At 44.7% G+C, this 14,991-nt stretch overlaps 1 protein-coding gene across 3 annotated transcripts in view; it reads right to left on the reverse strand.

Moving 5' to 3' along the window:
• ccdc88c (coiled-coil domain containing 88C) overlaps window positions 1-14,991 on the reverse strand; it is a 240,256-nt gene that overhangs the window by 126,610 nt on the left and 98,655 nt on the right. For 2 of the 3 annotated variants that reach the window (XM_073039398.1, XM_073039399.1), the window contains 2 exons: window positions 7,593-7,662; window positions 2,212-2,270 (listed from right to left, as the gene is read on the reverse strand). In XM_073039398.1, coding sequence (XP_072895499.1) covers window positions 2,212-2,270; window positions 7,593-7,662 — 129 coding nt within the window. The remainder of the gene's footprint in view (window positions 1-2,211; window positions 2,271-7,592; window positions 7,663-14,991) is intronic. The other variant, XM_073039400.1, reaches the window with a different exon arrangement.

Raw genomic sequence — 14,991 nt, forward strand, 5'->3', positions numbered from 1 at the left:
TACTTGTACTTGTTCATAAAACAATAAACTCATTAAAATCCCTTCTGCACCCTTTGAAAAATCTGCACATCCTTTCTGTATCGAGGCAATCACACTTGCACAAAACACTCCCAGCTGTTAAGCATTTTAAAGGCCAAGGTGAACATAATTTTGAACATAATCAAGGGATATGGGGAACAACCCAGAAAATTAGAGTCATCGCCAGAGTTCTACAGCACAGAAACAGGCCCTTTGGCCCATCTAGTCCATGCCGAACTGTTTTTCTGCCTAGTCGCATTGACCACACTTGGACCATAAGCTGATTAATGAAGTTCATGTGAACCCACGATCCACTTGAGTGACAATGCAGGCCCAAGGGATCTTGTGGCTACTCCAGCCCTTGGACAAGAGACTACAGGTGCTGGATTGTGGAACTGCTTGCTGTTCCTGCTTTTATATGCCTTCTGTGAGTATGTTCCTTGGTCTGAGTATTGTCAAGTTGGTTTGTTATTACCCTCTGTCTGTATGGAATGTGGGGAGACAATTGCTGGCTGCCCCCAGCACATCCTCAGTTGTTGACGAAAACAGCATATTTCATTGTATGCTTCGATGCTCATGTGGTAGGTGAATCAGAATCTGAATGTACTGAAGCACAGTGGACATAGTTGTCTTGCACCGGACCGATCAATTCATTACATTGTGCATTGTAAACAATAACAGAATGCAGGATAAAGCGTTACAGTTACAGAGAAAGTGCGGTTCAGGTAGGTGCAAGGTCACAATAAGGTAAACCGTGAGGTCAAGACTTTATTTTAAAAACTGCGGCTGAGGAACTGTGGACTGGCAAGTTTAAAGGAAAGCAATATGCAATCTTTGTGTAGTGGTACGGGCTGGTCTAATATCTTTTCCAAAAATCCACCACAGGAAAGGACGGGCCAAAAGGCCTCTTCCTGTCTTATACAATTGTAGGAATCCATGACTTAGCACAGAGCCCTGTCATTTGGGATTTACTTGCTTAGAATCCTTTTCAGTATCAAGCAAATGACAAGATCTTGTTCTCCTTTGAAGCTGTTTTTTTGGCGATTCTGCTAATAGCACATGCTTCCAAATTGCAGATTGGTTATACACAACTAGGGAGCAATAAATCACTGCCGTGGTAAAGCAGCCAGCATAATCAAAGACCCCACCCACCGCGGACATTCTCTCTTCTTCCCCTCCCATACAAAAGACTGAAAGTGCCTACCAGGAGGCACAAGGACAACTTCTACCTCGCTAGTACGATGTGATGGACGTTTGACCTCATTGTGACCTTGCATCTTATTGTTTAACCCACACTGCACTTTCTCTGTAACGGTGACACTTTATTCTGCATTCTGTTACTGTTTTACCTTGTTCTACCTCAATGCACTGCATAATTAATTAATCTACATGAACAGAATGCAAGACAAGCTTTTCACTGTACCTCAGTATACAGTATGTCACAATAATAAACCAATTCCAACATTACCACACGAGCTATGCTACATTCTTGATCAGGAAAACCTGTTTAAGTCTGTTTCAAATTTTGTATCCAAAATTATGAGGGGTACAGATGGGGCAAATACAAGCAGGTTTTTTTCCCATTGAGGTTGGATGAAACTAGAACTAGAGGTCATAGGGGGTTAAGGGTGAAAGGTGAGATATTTAAGGGGAACCTGAGGGGGAACTGCTTCACTCCGAGGTTGGTGTGAGTGTGGAACGAGCTGCCTGTGCAAGTGGTGGATGTGGGTTCCAGTGCATCATTTAACAGACGTGCATGGATCGGAGGGAGGGGTGTGGAAGCTGTAGTCCAGTGTGTGTCGATGGGACTAAACAGAAAAACCGATTGGCATGGAATAGATGTGTCAAGGAACCCATTGCTATGCTCTAGTACCCGATGACTAAACCTGTGCTTTGAAGCCTATAACAGTCTGTTCTGCTATCACACAACTTCCTGTACCAGGAGGTTTCTTTGGAACGTAACTAGTACACTATGGCAGAACTCTGTGTACCAGCAAAGGAAAAGCTCACAAACTATTCCCCCCTGCACTCACTCTCATCACAAATCTGTAAGCCCCAGCCCGAGGTTGCAGAAGGCTTTCTGAGGGATCAGCCTCTCTCAACAGAATCAGTTGGGAACCCAGAAGCACACCAGAGACAAATCCCATGCTGTCACGTTGCTCCAGGTGTAAGAGGCCAAGCAGAGCGACTTACCTGCACAGCACAGCCCAGCATGAGTAACAGCACCTTCTTGATTTCATCCATGCTCTTTCCTGAAGGGGGAAGGAGAGGAAAGTACCTCGGTAAAAGACCCTTCGCAAATGGAAGCTACAAGCTTTCAATTAAGCATGCTTTGTAAAAGTCATCAGATGGATATACAGTAAATAGTCAATTTGCTCCCATCATGATTTCTGAGCAAGGAATTCTGATGGAAAGGATTGTTTTGATATCACACAATAGAAAGAAACAGGATGAGAATGAGGATTATTATAACCCTGCATGTCCAAAGACCTTTTCCTGACCTCCTGAGGACATGGAAGTGTTTCGACGGCTTCACCTATCAGCGATCAGGGTTCAGTTCCCACTGCTGCCTGTGAGGAGTTTGCACGTTCTCCCCCCGTGACTGTGTGGGTTTCCTCCGGGTGCTCCGGTTTCCTCCCACACTCCAGACGCACAGCGACACTTGCAGGCTGCCCCCGGCACATCCTCAGACAGAGTCAGTCACTGACACATTTCACTATGTGTGACAAATAAAACTAACCTTTTAATGCTGGGATTGTGGCAGACAATCTGCGGAGAAACATCCCAGAAACAAAACAAATGGACCTGATACATTACTTCCAGTGAGGGATAAACACAAGGGAGAACTCTGGTTTAACAAGTAATGTTAAAGGCAGCCATCCTGAAAGGCAACAGTCACTCGGTACTTAGAACAGTACAGCACAGGACAGGCCTTTTGGCCCACGATGTTGGTGCTGATATTTTTCTTCCATCATCTGACACCCTCATAAAGAAGAGCTCCCACCAATGCTTATCCCACAACTAAAATTGCTGTAAGCAGATCACCTGATTTGGTATCATGTCTTTCACTTGTTTGTGGGATCTTTTCACTCACCACTTTCTACATAAGAAGTTTACTCACACGTCCACTTTAAACTTTCTGTCTCCTAAGTTGAGGCTAGGCCCTCTAATATTTGGCATTTATGCGCAGGGAAAAAGACTCCTTATGCTCTGTCTATAACTTTCATGATTTTATAAACCTAAATTCACCCCACTGCACCCTGGGTTTTGTGCTCGATTCTCAGGAGTGGGACTTGAAGCCTCAACCTCCACGTGGCCACTAGCTTCCCTACCATTGAGGACATCTTCAAAACCAATGCCTCAAGAAAGCAACACCCATCATGAAGGACCCTCACCACCCAGGACATGCCCTCTCTCATTACTACCATCAGTGAGGAGGTACAGGAGCCTGAAGAGAGACACTCAACATTTTAGAAGCAAACTCTGTCTCTCCGCCATCAGATTTCTGAACAGTGCATGAATCCATGAACAGTACATCGCAATTCCTTTTCAACCTTTTTTATTCTGAAATGTTATTGTAAATTTTAATGCAATGTGCTGCTGCTGCTGCAGAACAACAAACATCACGGCATTTATCAGTGACAACACACCGGATTCTGACTCCAGTGATGCACTGGTAAGTGTAGGCCCTCAGTTAAGGCTACGATTCTAAGAGAGCTACCAAAGTGAGTAATGGAAAATTTCACACTGGTTCACCTACGCCCAGCATTGGACAAAACAAGTCAAAGTAAAATGTTAGGCCAACAGCAACATTCACAGCTAGAGTGAGGTAGCTCACACTATAAACACTCCACCATGGCAACAGACTCCACCTTGCAACTCAAATCAACAGTGGCCTCTTTTTCCTTTCAGCCTCGCTTCCCCTGCAATAAACCAGGCCGCAACGGGCCCGCTGATTACTTCTCATTACTGCCATCGAGGAGGAGGTACAGGAGCCTGGAGGTGCCCACTCAACATCTTAGACACAGCTTATTCCTCCCTGCCATCAGATTACTGAACGGTCCGTGAACACCACCTCACTACTCCTCTTCAGCACCACGTACCTATATATTGATAACTTACAGTAATTGTTATGTTTTGCACTGTACTGGAGCCACTAATTTCAGAACAATCATCAGTGATAACAATTAGAACGGCACAATAGGTTAGCGGTTAGCATAACTCCATTACTGTGCCAGAGACCAAGGTTTAAATCTGCGGCTGTCTGTAAGGAGTTAATAGCTGCCTGAGAAAAATCCTCTGGATCCACTGGCCAGAAGTCATCAGCAACACTGATCTATGGCAGGGACCACACCAACTACCAGCGGATGAAGAATTAGGGAAAAGATGAAGATGGATACACCAAGTACCAACATCACCAGACAAGCGGCAGCATGGAATTCCCAGGGAAATCAGAAGAGAGGCTGGCCAAAGAACACCTCGCAACACGACCTTGAAAATGATGCCAAGAAGATGGATTACACCTGGGGACAACTTGAAAGACTGGTTCAAGACAGATAACTCTGGCGAGCTGCTGTTTTTAGGCCTTGCCCCAGTTTGGGGGGGGGGGGTGATCTTAACTGACTGTAAGGAGTTCATACATTCTCCCCATAACTACATGTGTTTCCTCCAGGTGCTCCGGTTTCCTCCTATATTCCAAAAGTGTCTGGTTAGGGTTAGTAAGTTGCAGGCATGCTATGTCAGTGCTAGAAGCTTGGCAATACCTGTGGCTTGGATTGTGTTGGTCATTGACACAAAAGATGCATTTCACTGTATGTTTCGATGTACGTGTGATAAATAAAGCTACTCTTTAACCTTTAACTTGATTCTGATTCACTCAGTCCCTGATTGAGCAACAGGGCCTTGCTTGTATGTTCAAAGATAAACCCCTTCAAACAAATTCCCCTCACAGGTCCACATTAACAAAGAAAGGCTCAGCCTTCTGCCAACACATTAGTGTTGAAGAGGCTTCAAGTGGGAGAATTTGTTTACCAGAAGTCATTGCTACAGCACCAAATAGATTAAACAGCTTTAAATCATCGCCCGACACATGAAGGTTGCAACAAGATTGAATAAAAGGAAGCAAATCAGCATTACAGTTTAACAAAAATGAAGAGATCTGGCAGTTAACTAGTTTCCTGCAAAGACCAAGCAACATGCATATCTTTCAATTAAGGTCAAGGCAGTCTTTGGCTCGCTTCTGTAATGCCATTTCCTGTGTTTCAGGCCTCGCAACCTGCAGTTACTGCCTCACGCCCACCATCATGCAACTCTTCTTGTGCCTAGAAAATAGAACATGAAACAGCACAGCACAATACAGGCTCTTTGGCCCACAACACTGCACCAACATTTAAACTATTCCAAGATCTACAGGATCAGAAAAGGCTGCAGAGGATTATAAAATCAGAAAACTCCATCCCTAGCCTCCCCACCACTGAGGACATTTTTCAAATCCTATGCCCCATCCATCATTAAGGACCCTCACCATCCAGGACATGTCCTTTTCTCATTGCTACCAGGAGCCTGAATGTTTTGGGAACAGCTTCGTCCCCTCTGCCATTAGATTTCCGAACCGTTCATGAACCCATGAACACCACCTCACTATTTTGCAGACTTTATGCACTACTTTTTAAAAATATATTTCTTATTGTAACGTATAGTAGTTTTTTTGTGTATTGTACTGTACTGCTGTCGCATAAAAACCAAATTTCAAGATGTGCCAGTGATAATAAACTAATTCTGATTAATAAATCTAACCTTGAATGTTGCATCCAGGCAAGAAAACCCAAGAGGTGAAGAGTTTAGGAAACCAGAAGTCCATAATCACCTGTTCCTTCCAAGCAAAACACAGTTTGCCTAATATCATGCCCCAAATTATTCAAATACTGCATCATAAATCATAATTTACCATCTTAAAGAATCAGGAAGATAAGAGCTGGCTTTCCTATGCCGTGTTCCACAGATGGAACATTTGCTGATTTTCATAACAGATTACTACAAAAAAAAACTTGCCTATGATTCCTGTACACCTCTATCAAGTCACCTCAGTGAAGGTATACAGAATATTGAAGGGTATAGAGCGGGTAAATGCAAGCAGGCTTTTTCCATTGCAGTTAGGCAAGACTAGCACTAGAGTTCATGGGTCAAGGGTGAAAGGTGAAATGCTGAACCTGTGGGGTAACTCCTTCACTGAGAGGGTGTTAAGAGTGTGGGATGAGCTGCCAGTGGTAGCAGTGGATGCAGGTTTGATTGCAACATTGAAGAGAAGATTGCTTAAGTACATGGAGAGAGGGGTATAGAACATAGAACAATACAGTACAGTACAGGCCCTTCAGACCACAATGTTGTGCCGACCCTTAAACCCTGCCTCCCATATAACCCTCCACCTTAAATTCCTCCATATACCTGTATGGAGGGCTATGGTCCAGGTGTGGGACAAAGTGAAAGTTTGGCACAGACAAGCTGGGCTGAAAGGCTTGTTTCTGTGCTGCAGTGCTCTATGTCTAGGTTAAGTGGCAAGTTGCAGTTTCCCACAGCACCAGAGATCTATCCTGGCCTCTGGTACTGCTTATGTGGATAATTTGTATGCTCTCTCTGTGACATGTGGACTCTCACTGGATCATCTGATTCCCCCCCCCCACCCCCACATCACAAAGACGTGTGGATTGATTGGTCAGCTAGAAATTGCTTTCTGCATGTAGACGAGTGGCGGAATGGGGGGGGGGGCGGATGAGAAGGTAGGGGGAATTTTTAAAATAGGATTAATGTAGGATTTTCTGACTGAGTGATTGATGGCCAGCAGAGAGCTGGTGGGCTGAAGGGCCTGTTTTGGTGCTGTGTCTCTCTATGACTGCATATCTCTATGTTGTTTGGACTTGAGGGCCTGAGGGAAAGTTTGGATAAGTTAAGACTTTATTCCCTAGAGTGCAGAATGAGGGGAGATTTCATAAAGGTTTAGAAAAGTTATAAGGAATATAGATAGGGTAACTGGAAACAGGCTTTTCCCTCTGAGCAACACATATAAAATGTTGGAGGAACTCAGCAGGTCAGGCAGCAGTTCTGGAAATGACTAAACAGCTGATGTTTTGGGTCGACACTCTTCATCGGGACTGGAAAGAGAGGGGGAAGATGCCAGAAAAGGTGGTGGGGGGAGGATGAGTCAGGAACTAGAGGTCATGAGTTAAGGGTGAAAGATGAAATATTTAAGGGAACCTGAGGTAGAACTTCTTCACTCAGAGGAGGGTGAGAGTGTGGAACGAGCTGCCAATGTAAGCAGTGGATGCCAGTTTCATTTCAACACTTCGAAGTTTGGATAAGTACGTGGATGGGAGGGGTACGGAGGGCGATGGACCAGGTGCAGGTTGATGGGAGTAGGCAGAGTAACGGTTCAGCATGGAATAGGTGGACCAAAGGCCCTGATTCTTAGCACTGACTGCTAAGCTCAACCTGGTGAATCACAAAGCGTGGTTAGATGAAGGAAAACTGAATCAGACCTCAGACTGGTCGATTATTGCTTAAGGAATGAATGAACTCACCTGAGAGTGGATCTTTAGCAATCATGAGTACATTTGGCAGAGTCATTACCACCAACTGTTGCAGACACTCCTGTTAATAAAACACACAGCAAAAATGCCCTGATTACACAGAACAGAACATTGCAGCACAGTACAGGCCCTTCAGCCCACAATGCTGTGCTAACCTTTTAACCTGCTCCACGATCGATCTAACCCTTCCCTCCCACATAACCCTGCATTTTTCTACCATCCATGTCTATCTAAGATTTTCTTAAACATCCCTAATGTATCTGCCACTACCACCAAACCCTGGCAGCACGTTCCACGTACCCATCATTCTCTGTGTAGAAAAACTTACCTCTGATAACCCACCATAAACTTTCCTCCAATCCCCCTAAAATTAGACGCTCTATTAGCCATTTCACCATGGGAAAAAGTCTCTGGCTGCCAACTTGATCTACAGTATGCTTATCAGGAATGAATTTCTAGTCAGTATATCAATCTGGCCAATATTGACCATGGCTTAATGACCTCAAACTCTCCGTTGAGACATAATGTGAAGTTATCACACGGTGACACAAGGGGGAGACAAGCAATTTCCACAGCAGAAACAACCTCTTTATCACATTCTATAGTGCCTTCACAAAATAATATTTCTTTTGTTCAAGTACTCTAAAACTGGGCACGGATTCTCCAGACATTTCAGTTAACTGCGGACATGATGGCAGGGCCCATTTGTATACAATGGCTTACTAAGCATATTCCTGTTGAAAACTACTTCTCTGCTCTCTGCTGCTCAAAATGAACAAGTCACAGATGAAGCTAAAGAATGTGCTAATGGAATTGGAAATGGGTTATTTCTGTCACCAAGGTACAGTGAGAAACTTGTCTTATATACCGTTCATACAGATCAATTCATTGAACAGTGGTTTGTTGAATCACAAGATTCAGAATAAAGTGTAACAGTGACAAAGAAAGTGTACTGCAGGTAGACAATAAGGAGCAAGACCATAATGAAGTAGATTGTGAGGTCAAGAGTCCATCTTATCATACTCATTCAATAGATTTATAACAGCAAGACAGGCACTGCCCTTGAGCCTGGTGGTATGGGCTTTCAGGTTTTTGTATCTTCTGCCTAATGGGAGAGGGGAGGAGAGAGAATGTCCGGGGGGGGGGGGGGCGGGGGGGTCTTTGATTATGCTAGTCACTTTACTGTGGCAGCGAGAAGTGCAGACAAGAGTCCATGAAGGGGAGATATATTTCTGTGAGGTACTAGGCCGTGTCCACAACTCTCTGCAGCTTCTCGCACTCCTGGGCAGAGCAGTTGCCACACCAAGCCATGATGCATCCAGATAGCAGCTTACAGTGGGCGTCAATAAGAATTGCCAGTGGTCAGTGGGGACATGCTAAATTTCTTAAGCCATTTGAGCAAGTATGTGCTTGCTTGGGGTATTCCCTCAGATATCTACCATAGTAAAACTCTGATTATCTGACCTGCTCAGGAACTGGATGGCTCTTCAGTTTAAAGACAGCATGAGAATTGGACCTCTATGAGTTTAAAAGGAGGGTGGAAAATAGGCTTCCAGTTAGCCAGATGCTGAACATTCATGACTTCTGTCTCGCGGGATAGTGATTTGTTGAAGTTTTATTGTAGCTTTTTCCCAGAACAGCCTGTAGGACTCGTAAAGAGAGTTTTTACCACATTTGGCCTTCATAAATCAAAGTGTTGCATTCACTATGTTGAAGTTGAATAAGACATTGGCAAGGCCAAATTTGGAGTATTGTGTGTAGTTCTGGTAACCTATCTAGAGGAAAGATATCAATAACAGAGTAAATTTACAAGGATGTTGCCAGAACTGGAAAGACCTGAGGTATAGGGAGAGGTTGAATAGGTCAGGACTTTATTTCCTAAAGCAAAGGAGAATGAAGGAAGATTGGATCGAGGTATACAAAATATTGAGGGAATAGCAAGCAGGGTAGATTGAGAGTAAATGAAAACAGGGTTTTTTTCCCCCCATTGAGGTTGGGTAAGACTAAAACTAGAGGTCATAGGTTAAGAGCACAAGGTAAACTATTTTCCTCAGCAAGTGAAACCTGAGGGGAAACTTCTTCACTCAGAGAATGGTATGAAAGTGGAATGAGCTGCCAGCAGTACTGTTGGATTGAAATGAATTTATTTCTTACACCCTTCACATACACGTGGAGTAAAAATCTTTACATTATGTCTCCGTCTAAATGCGCAATGAGTAATTAGTAATAAATAAATAGTATATAGAACAGGACAGTCAATATAGCATAGAAATACAATTGTATCTCTGTGAATTAATCAGTCTGATGGCCTAGTAGAAGCAGCTGTCCTGGAGCCTGTTGATCCTGGCTTCAATGCTGTGCTTCCATTTCCCGGATGGTAGCAGCTGGAACAGTTTGTGGTTGGGGTGACTCGGGTCCCCAATGATCCTTCAAGCCCTTTTTACACACCCATCTCCGTAAATGTCCTGAATAGTGGGAAGTTCACATCTACAGATGCGCTGGTCTGTCCGCACCACTCTCTGCAGAGTCCTGCGATTGAGGGAAGTACAGTTCCCATACCAGGCAGTGTGATGCAGCCAGTCAGGATGCTCTCAGTTGTGCTCCTGTAGAAAGTTCTAGGAATTTGGGGGGGCCGTACCAAACTTCTTCAACCGTCTCAGGTGAAAGAGGCACTGCTGTGCCTTTTTCACCACACAGCCGGTACGTACAGACCACGTGAGATCCTCGGTGATGTGGATGCCGACAAACTTAAAGCTGTTCACCCTCTCAACCCCAGATCCACTGATGTCAATAGGGGTTAGCCTGTCTCCATTCCTCCCGTAATCCACAACCAACTCCTTTGTTTTTGCGACATTGAGGGAGAGGTTGTTTCCTTGACACCACTGTGTCAGGGTGATGACTTATTTTCTGTAGGCTGCCTCGTTATTACTCGAGATTAGGCCAATCAGTGTAGTGTCATTAGCAAGTTTAATTAGCAGGTTGGAGCTGTGGGTGGCAACAGTCATGGGTATGCAGAGAGTACAGGAGGGGGCTCAGTACACAGCCCTGAGCTGAGGGGCAGAGGTGAGGGAGCCCACTGTTACCACCTGCCAGCGATCCATCTGCACAAGGCAGGGTGAAGGCCGAATTGCAACATTTAAGAGAAGTTTGGATAAGTACATGGACAGGAGTGGTATGGAGGGGTAAGTGCAGGTCGATAGGACCAGGCAGAATAATAGTTTGGTATAGATTAGATGGGCTGAATGGCCTGTTTCTAGACTGTCATGCTCTGTGAGTCTATGACTCCTTGATTTAAGCGGTCATTGTCCAACACGTGCAGCCGATATGAATGGAATGAAGCTCTGGATGGGTACATGCTCCTGATATATGGTCACCCAGTACAGAGGAGAAACAGATTACTCAGATCCTCCAGGTAGGCTTGCTCCTGCCACCCTCGGGTCCAGGTAGTGGGCAATCCAGATTTACATTCCCCTCTTCCAGATTTACATTCATGTCCGGGTGTCTTGGAGAGGGAGCATGTGACCTCTATCAGCGATTTCCAAGTGTGGTGGGTCAGCCCTCCCAGGGTATTGAGTGTTTTGTAGGTGATAGTTACAGTATTTTAATTTGAAATTGTAAATAATTTTGTAAATCCCCCATCATTGTGCATATCTTGTCAGTGAATAAACTTTTTAGTTTTGTAAAAATAGAGGCTCCATTATACTGCAGTCCTTGTTTTGTTATTGTTCACAGCATAGCAACCAATTGCCTGAATGAAACATTATCACAGGCAGAGAAGCAACAATGACCTTGCAAAACGATGCAAGTCGAAACTCCCTGACCTCAAAAACATCCATCACAGTTAGTGCGCGGAAAATGTACTTTCTTAAAAGCAGACTTCCGAAGGTTCCTGGATTTACACAGCATGGAAGATGCTGAACGTCAGATACAGAGTGAGTACTGGAGTCCTACAAGCAGCAATGAGGTAAATGTGCAGGCTTTGAGCTTCAGGTAGTATTCTGGACGGATCAATATCAGGCAACACACCATCTCCTCCTCTTCCTTTGGCATTGCTGGGGATTGCCTGCAGAGGGTTTTAGCAGCCCCATCACGGATACAAGCCTTCACACCATGGAGGCCATCTTTAAAAACAGCATCCACTGTGAGGACTCTCACCATCAGGAACATGCCCTCTTCCCGTCACTACCGTCATGGAGGGGACACAGGAGCATGAAGGCGAAGCGTCAACATTTTACAAACAGCTTCTTTTCTGCCATCAGATGTCTACCACACATTTCTTTTTTTTGCGCTATTTATTTATTTCTCTAATTTGTTTATCTATTTACTTACTTCCTATTTACTTGTTACTTATTTATTGTGCTGAACTGCTGCTGCAAAACAACAAATTTCACATCACTTTAGTCAGTCATAAGAAACTTGATTATGGGTAGTACTAAGCTGTGACAAAGTCTGTTCACAATCTCTCACCGGGGATAACGGTGGAAGCCGAAAGATTAGTGGAGTTTAAAAGGCTTTTAGACAGACACACAAATATGAAGGGAATGGAGATAAATGGATGATGTACAGGAGGAGGACAGTATAAACTGACATCAAGATTGGCACAACATGGTGGGCCGAATGGCCTTTCTTGCTCTATGTTTAAGGTGGTTAAACTTGGGAATTCCCTTCACTGGAAAGTCAGTGACCAAGTGCATTTAAAACAGATCTTGGCAGATTTCTGACTACTACGGGCATCAAGGAATGTGAAGGTTGACAGGAAAATGAAACCGAGATTGAGCAGGAAAATGTAACTGAGATAGCACGTCAGATATGAATTTGGTATCACTTTATATTGTCAAATGTACCAAGATACAATGAAAAGGTTGTCCTGCATCCAGTTCATACAGATCAGATCATTACACAGAGCATTAAGGTAGAACGAAGGGAAACAGTAACAGAACCAGAATAAGGTGTAACAATTACAGAGAAAGTGCAGTGCAGGTAGACAAAAAGTTGCAGGATATGGGCAACACTGCAGCATTGCAGATAGTGCAATCGATTTACAACGTCAGCAATGATTGATTCCCGCCACTCCTCGAGTTTCCTCCAAATGCTCTGGTTTCCTCCCACATTCCAAAGACGTACTGGTTAGAGTTAGAAAGCTCTGGGCATGCGAGCCTGGCACAGCAAGTGTGGCGACATTTGCAAGCTGCCCCAGCACACTGCGAAAACAATGACGCAGGTGATGCATTTCACTGCGCCTTTCGGTGTACGTGTGACAAGTAAAGCTAATTTTCTCTCTTTAAAACAAGATAGATTGTGAGGGCAATAGCTCATCTTATCATACTAGGGAATTTTTCAATAATCTTAAAACAGCAGGGTAGAATCTGCCCTTGAGCCTGTTATATGCTCTTTTTCTATTTTTTGCCTAATGGACGAGGAAGGAATTGAGAATAATCAGGGAATGGCAAAGCAGGCTCAAGGGAATTTATGGCTTACATATGCTCCTATTTCTTATGCACCTACCCTTTGATGTCCTTCAACTTCCTTTTTACCAAGACACCCTGATGCCATACTCGGTCAAATGCTGCCTTGATGTAATGTGGAGTCACGCCCTCTTCACCTCCGGAATCCAGCCCTTTGCTCCGTGCAACAGGGTCCGCGCTCTGCTCCTGGAGCCGAGTAATATGCAACCCTTTTGTCTGTGTTCAAGTACCATGAATTGTTTAATGGTTTGAAATTTGACCTTTGCAAACCGACTTTCTTAAACCTGTCACAGCAACATCAATGAGAGCATGCATGCTGAGTTCAAGTCAGTACAGTCTGGTGGGAGCCCCACCCCACCCTACCCTACTGTACACACAAAGCACCATCAGTTCTATTGTCTAGATTAATCCTCAGATTCACCACTAGAACCACCAAGAGAGACTAAAGAGCAACAGCAGTGGTCAAGAACTCTGCTCAAGGAAAAGGCAACAAATAAATATTTGGCATAACTCTTTCCTTCAACCTTCCTTCCTGGTTGCTTAGAAGAATCCAGGCCAATATTTTAGAATATTATCAAAGGAGTATTAGAGATATGTTTCAACCATCAAGACACTGGCTAAGAACTCATCCATTAAAAGACTCTAAAGTATATAGAACACCCAACTGTGCTGTGGCTATATTTACTCAACAATGAACTTCCTATAAAAATAATTACAGTAAACCTCCAATAATATGGCACACTGGAGTCTTGGTTAGTGTTGGATCAGCAAGTTCTCCATACTATTGGACGTTAAACCAAATGTTAATACTTAATATATTTATAATTCAATTTTTTAAGATGAGACACAGTACTTAATAGGTGACAGGGAGGAGATACATCTCTGCCAAAGGAAGTGTAAGGTGTTCCTTCCCTCTGCTGGCCTGCCAGTCACCCTTGGGCAAGGTATAGCACCTGCTTAGCACCCCCACCCCAATCAGGGTCACATGGAGCCTTGGGGGCCGCTGGTACATATCACAAGTCCTGGTTATGCGACCACTGACGCCAGGCAGACAATCTCTGAAGAGTACTGATAATAGCTGCTTGGATCACCTGTCTTGTAATGACACTGCCCAGAAGAAGGCAATGGCAAACCACACGAGTGAATCTGCAGATGCTGGAAATAAATAAAGACACAAAATGCTGGCAGAACTCAGCAGGCCAGACAGCATCTATGGGAGGAAGTAGTGACGACGTTTCGGGCCAAGACCCTTCATCAGGAGTAAAGTAACATGGGATGGTCGAGGGGGGATAAGAAGTGGGGGGAGGGATGAAGTAGAGAGCTGGGAAGTGATAGGCTGGAGGGCAATGAGCTAGGGGGAAGGTGGAGAATTATGGGAAATAAAAGAGAAAGAAAGGTAGGGCTGGGGGGAGATTATAGTGAGGGGGGAAAAGAGAGAGAAAGAGAGCCAGACTGAAATAATAGATAGGGATGGGGGTAAGGGGGGGCAAGGGTATCAACGGAGGCCTGTGAGTTGGATGTTCATGCCGGCAGGTAGGAGGCTACCTAGGCGGGAGATAAGGTATTGCTCCATCGACCTGCGTGTGGCCTCATCTTGACGGTAGAGGAGGCCATGGACAGACATGTCGCAGTGGGAGTGGTCTGTGGAATTGAAGTGTGTGGCCACAGGGAGATCCCGCCACTACTGGAGGACCGAGCGCCGGTGTTCGGCGAAACGGTCTCCCAGTCTGCGGTGGGTCTCCCCAATGTATAAATGGCCACATCGGGAGCACCAGATACAGTATATCACCCCAGTTGACTCGCAGGTGAAGTGGTGCCTCACCTGAAAGGACTGTCTGGGGCCTGGGATGGTGGTGAGGGAAGAAGTGTGGGGGCAGGTGTAGCACTTCTTCCGTTTGCAGGGATAAGTGCCCGGAGGGAGGTCG

The sequence above is a fragment of the Hemitrygon akajei genome, chromosome 3 (genome assembly GCF_048418815.1).
Source record: "Hemitrygon akajei chromosome 3, sHemAka1.3, whole genome shotgun sequence".
NCBI lineage: Eukaryota > Metazoa > Chordata > Chondrichthyes > Myliobatiformes > Dasyatidae > Hemitrygon > Hemitrygon akajei.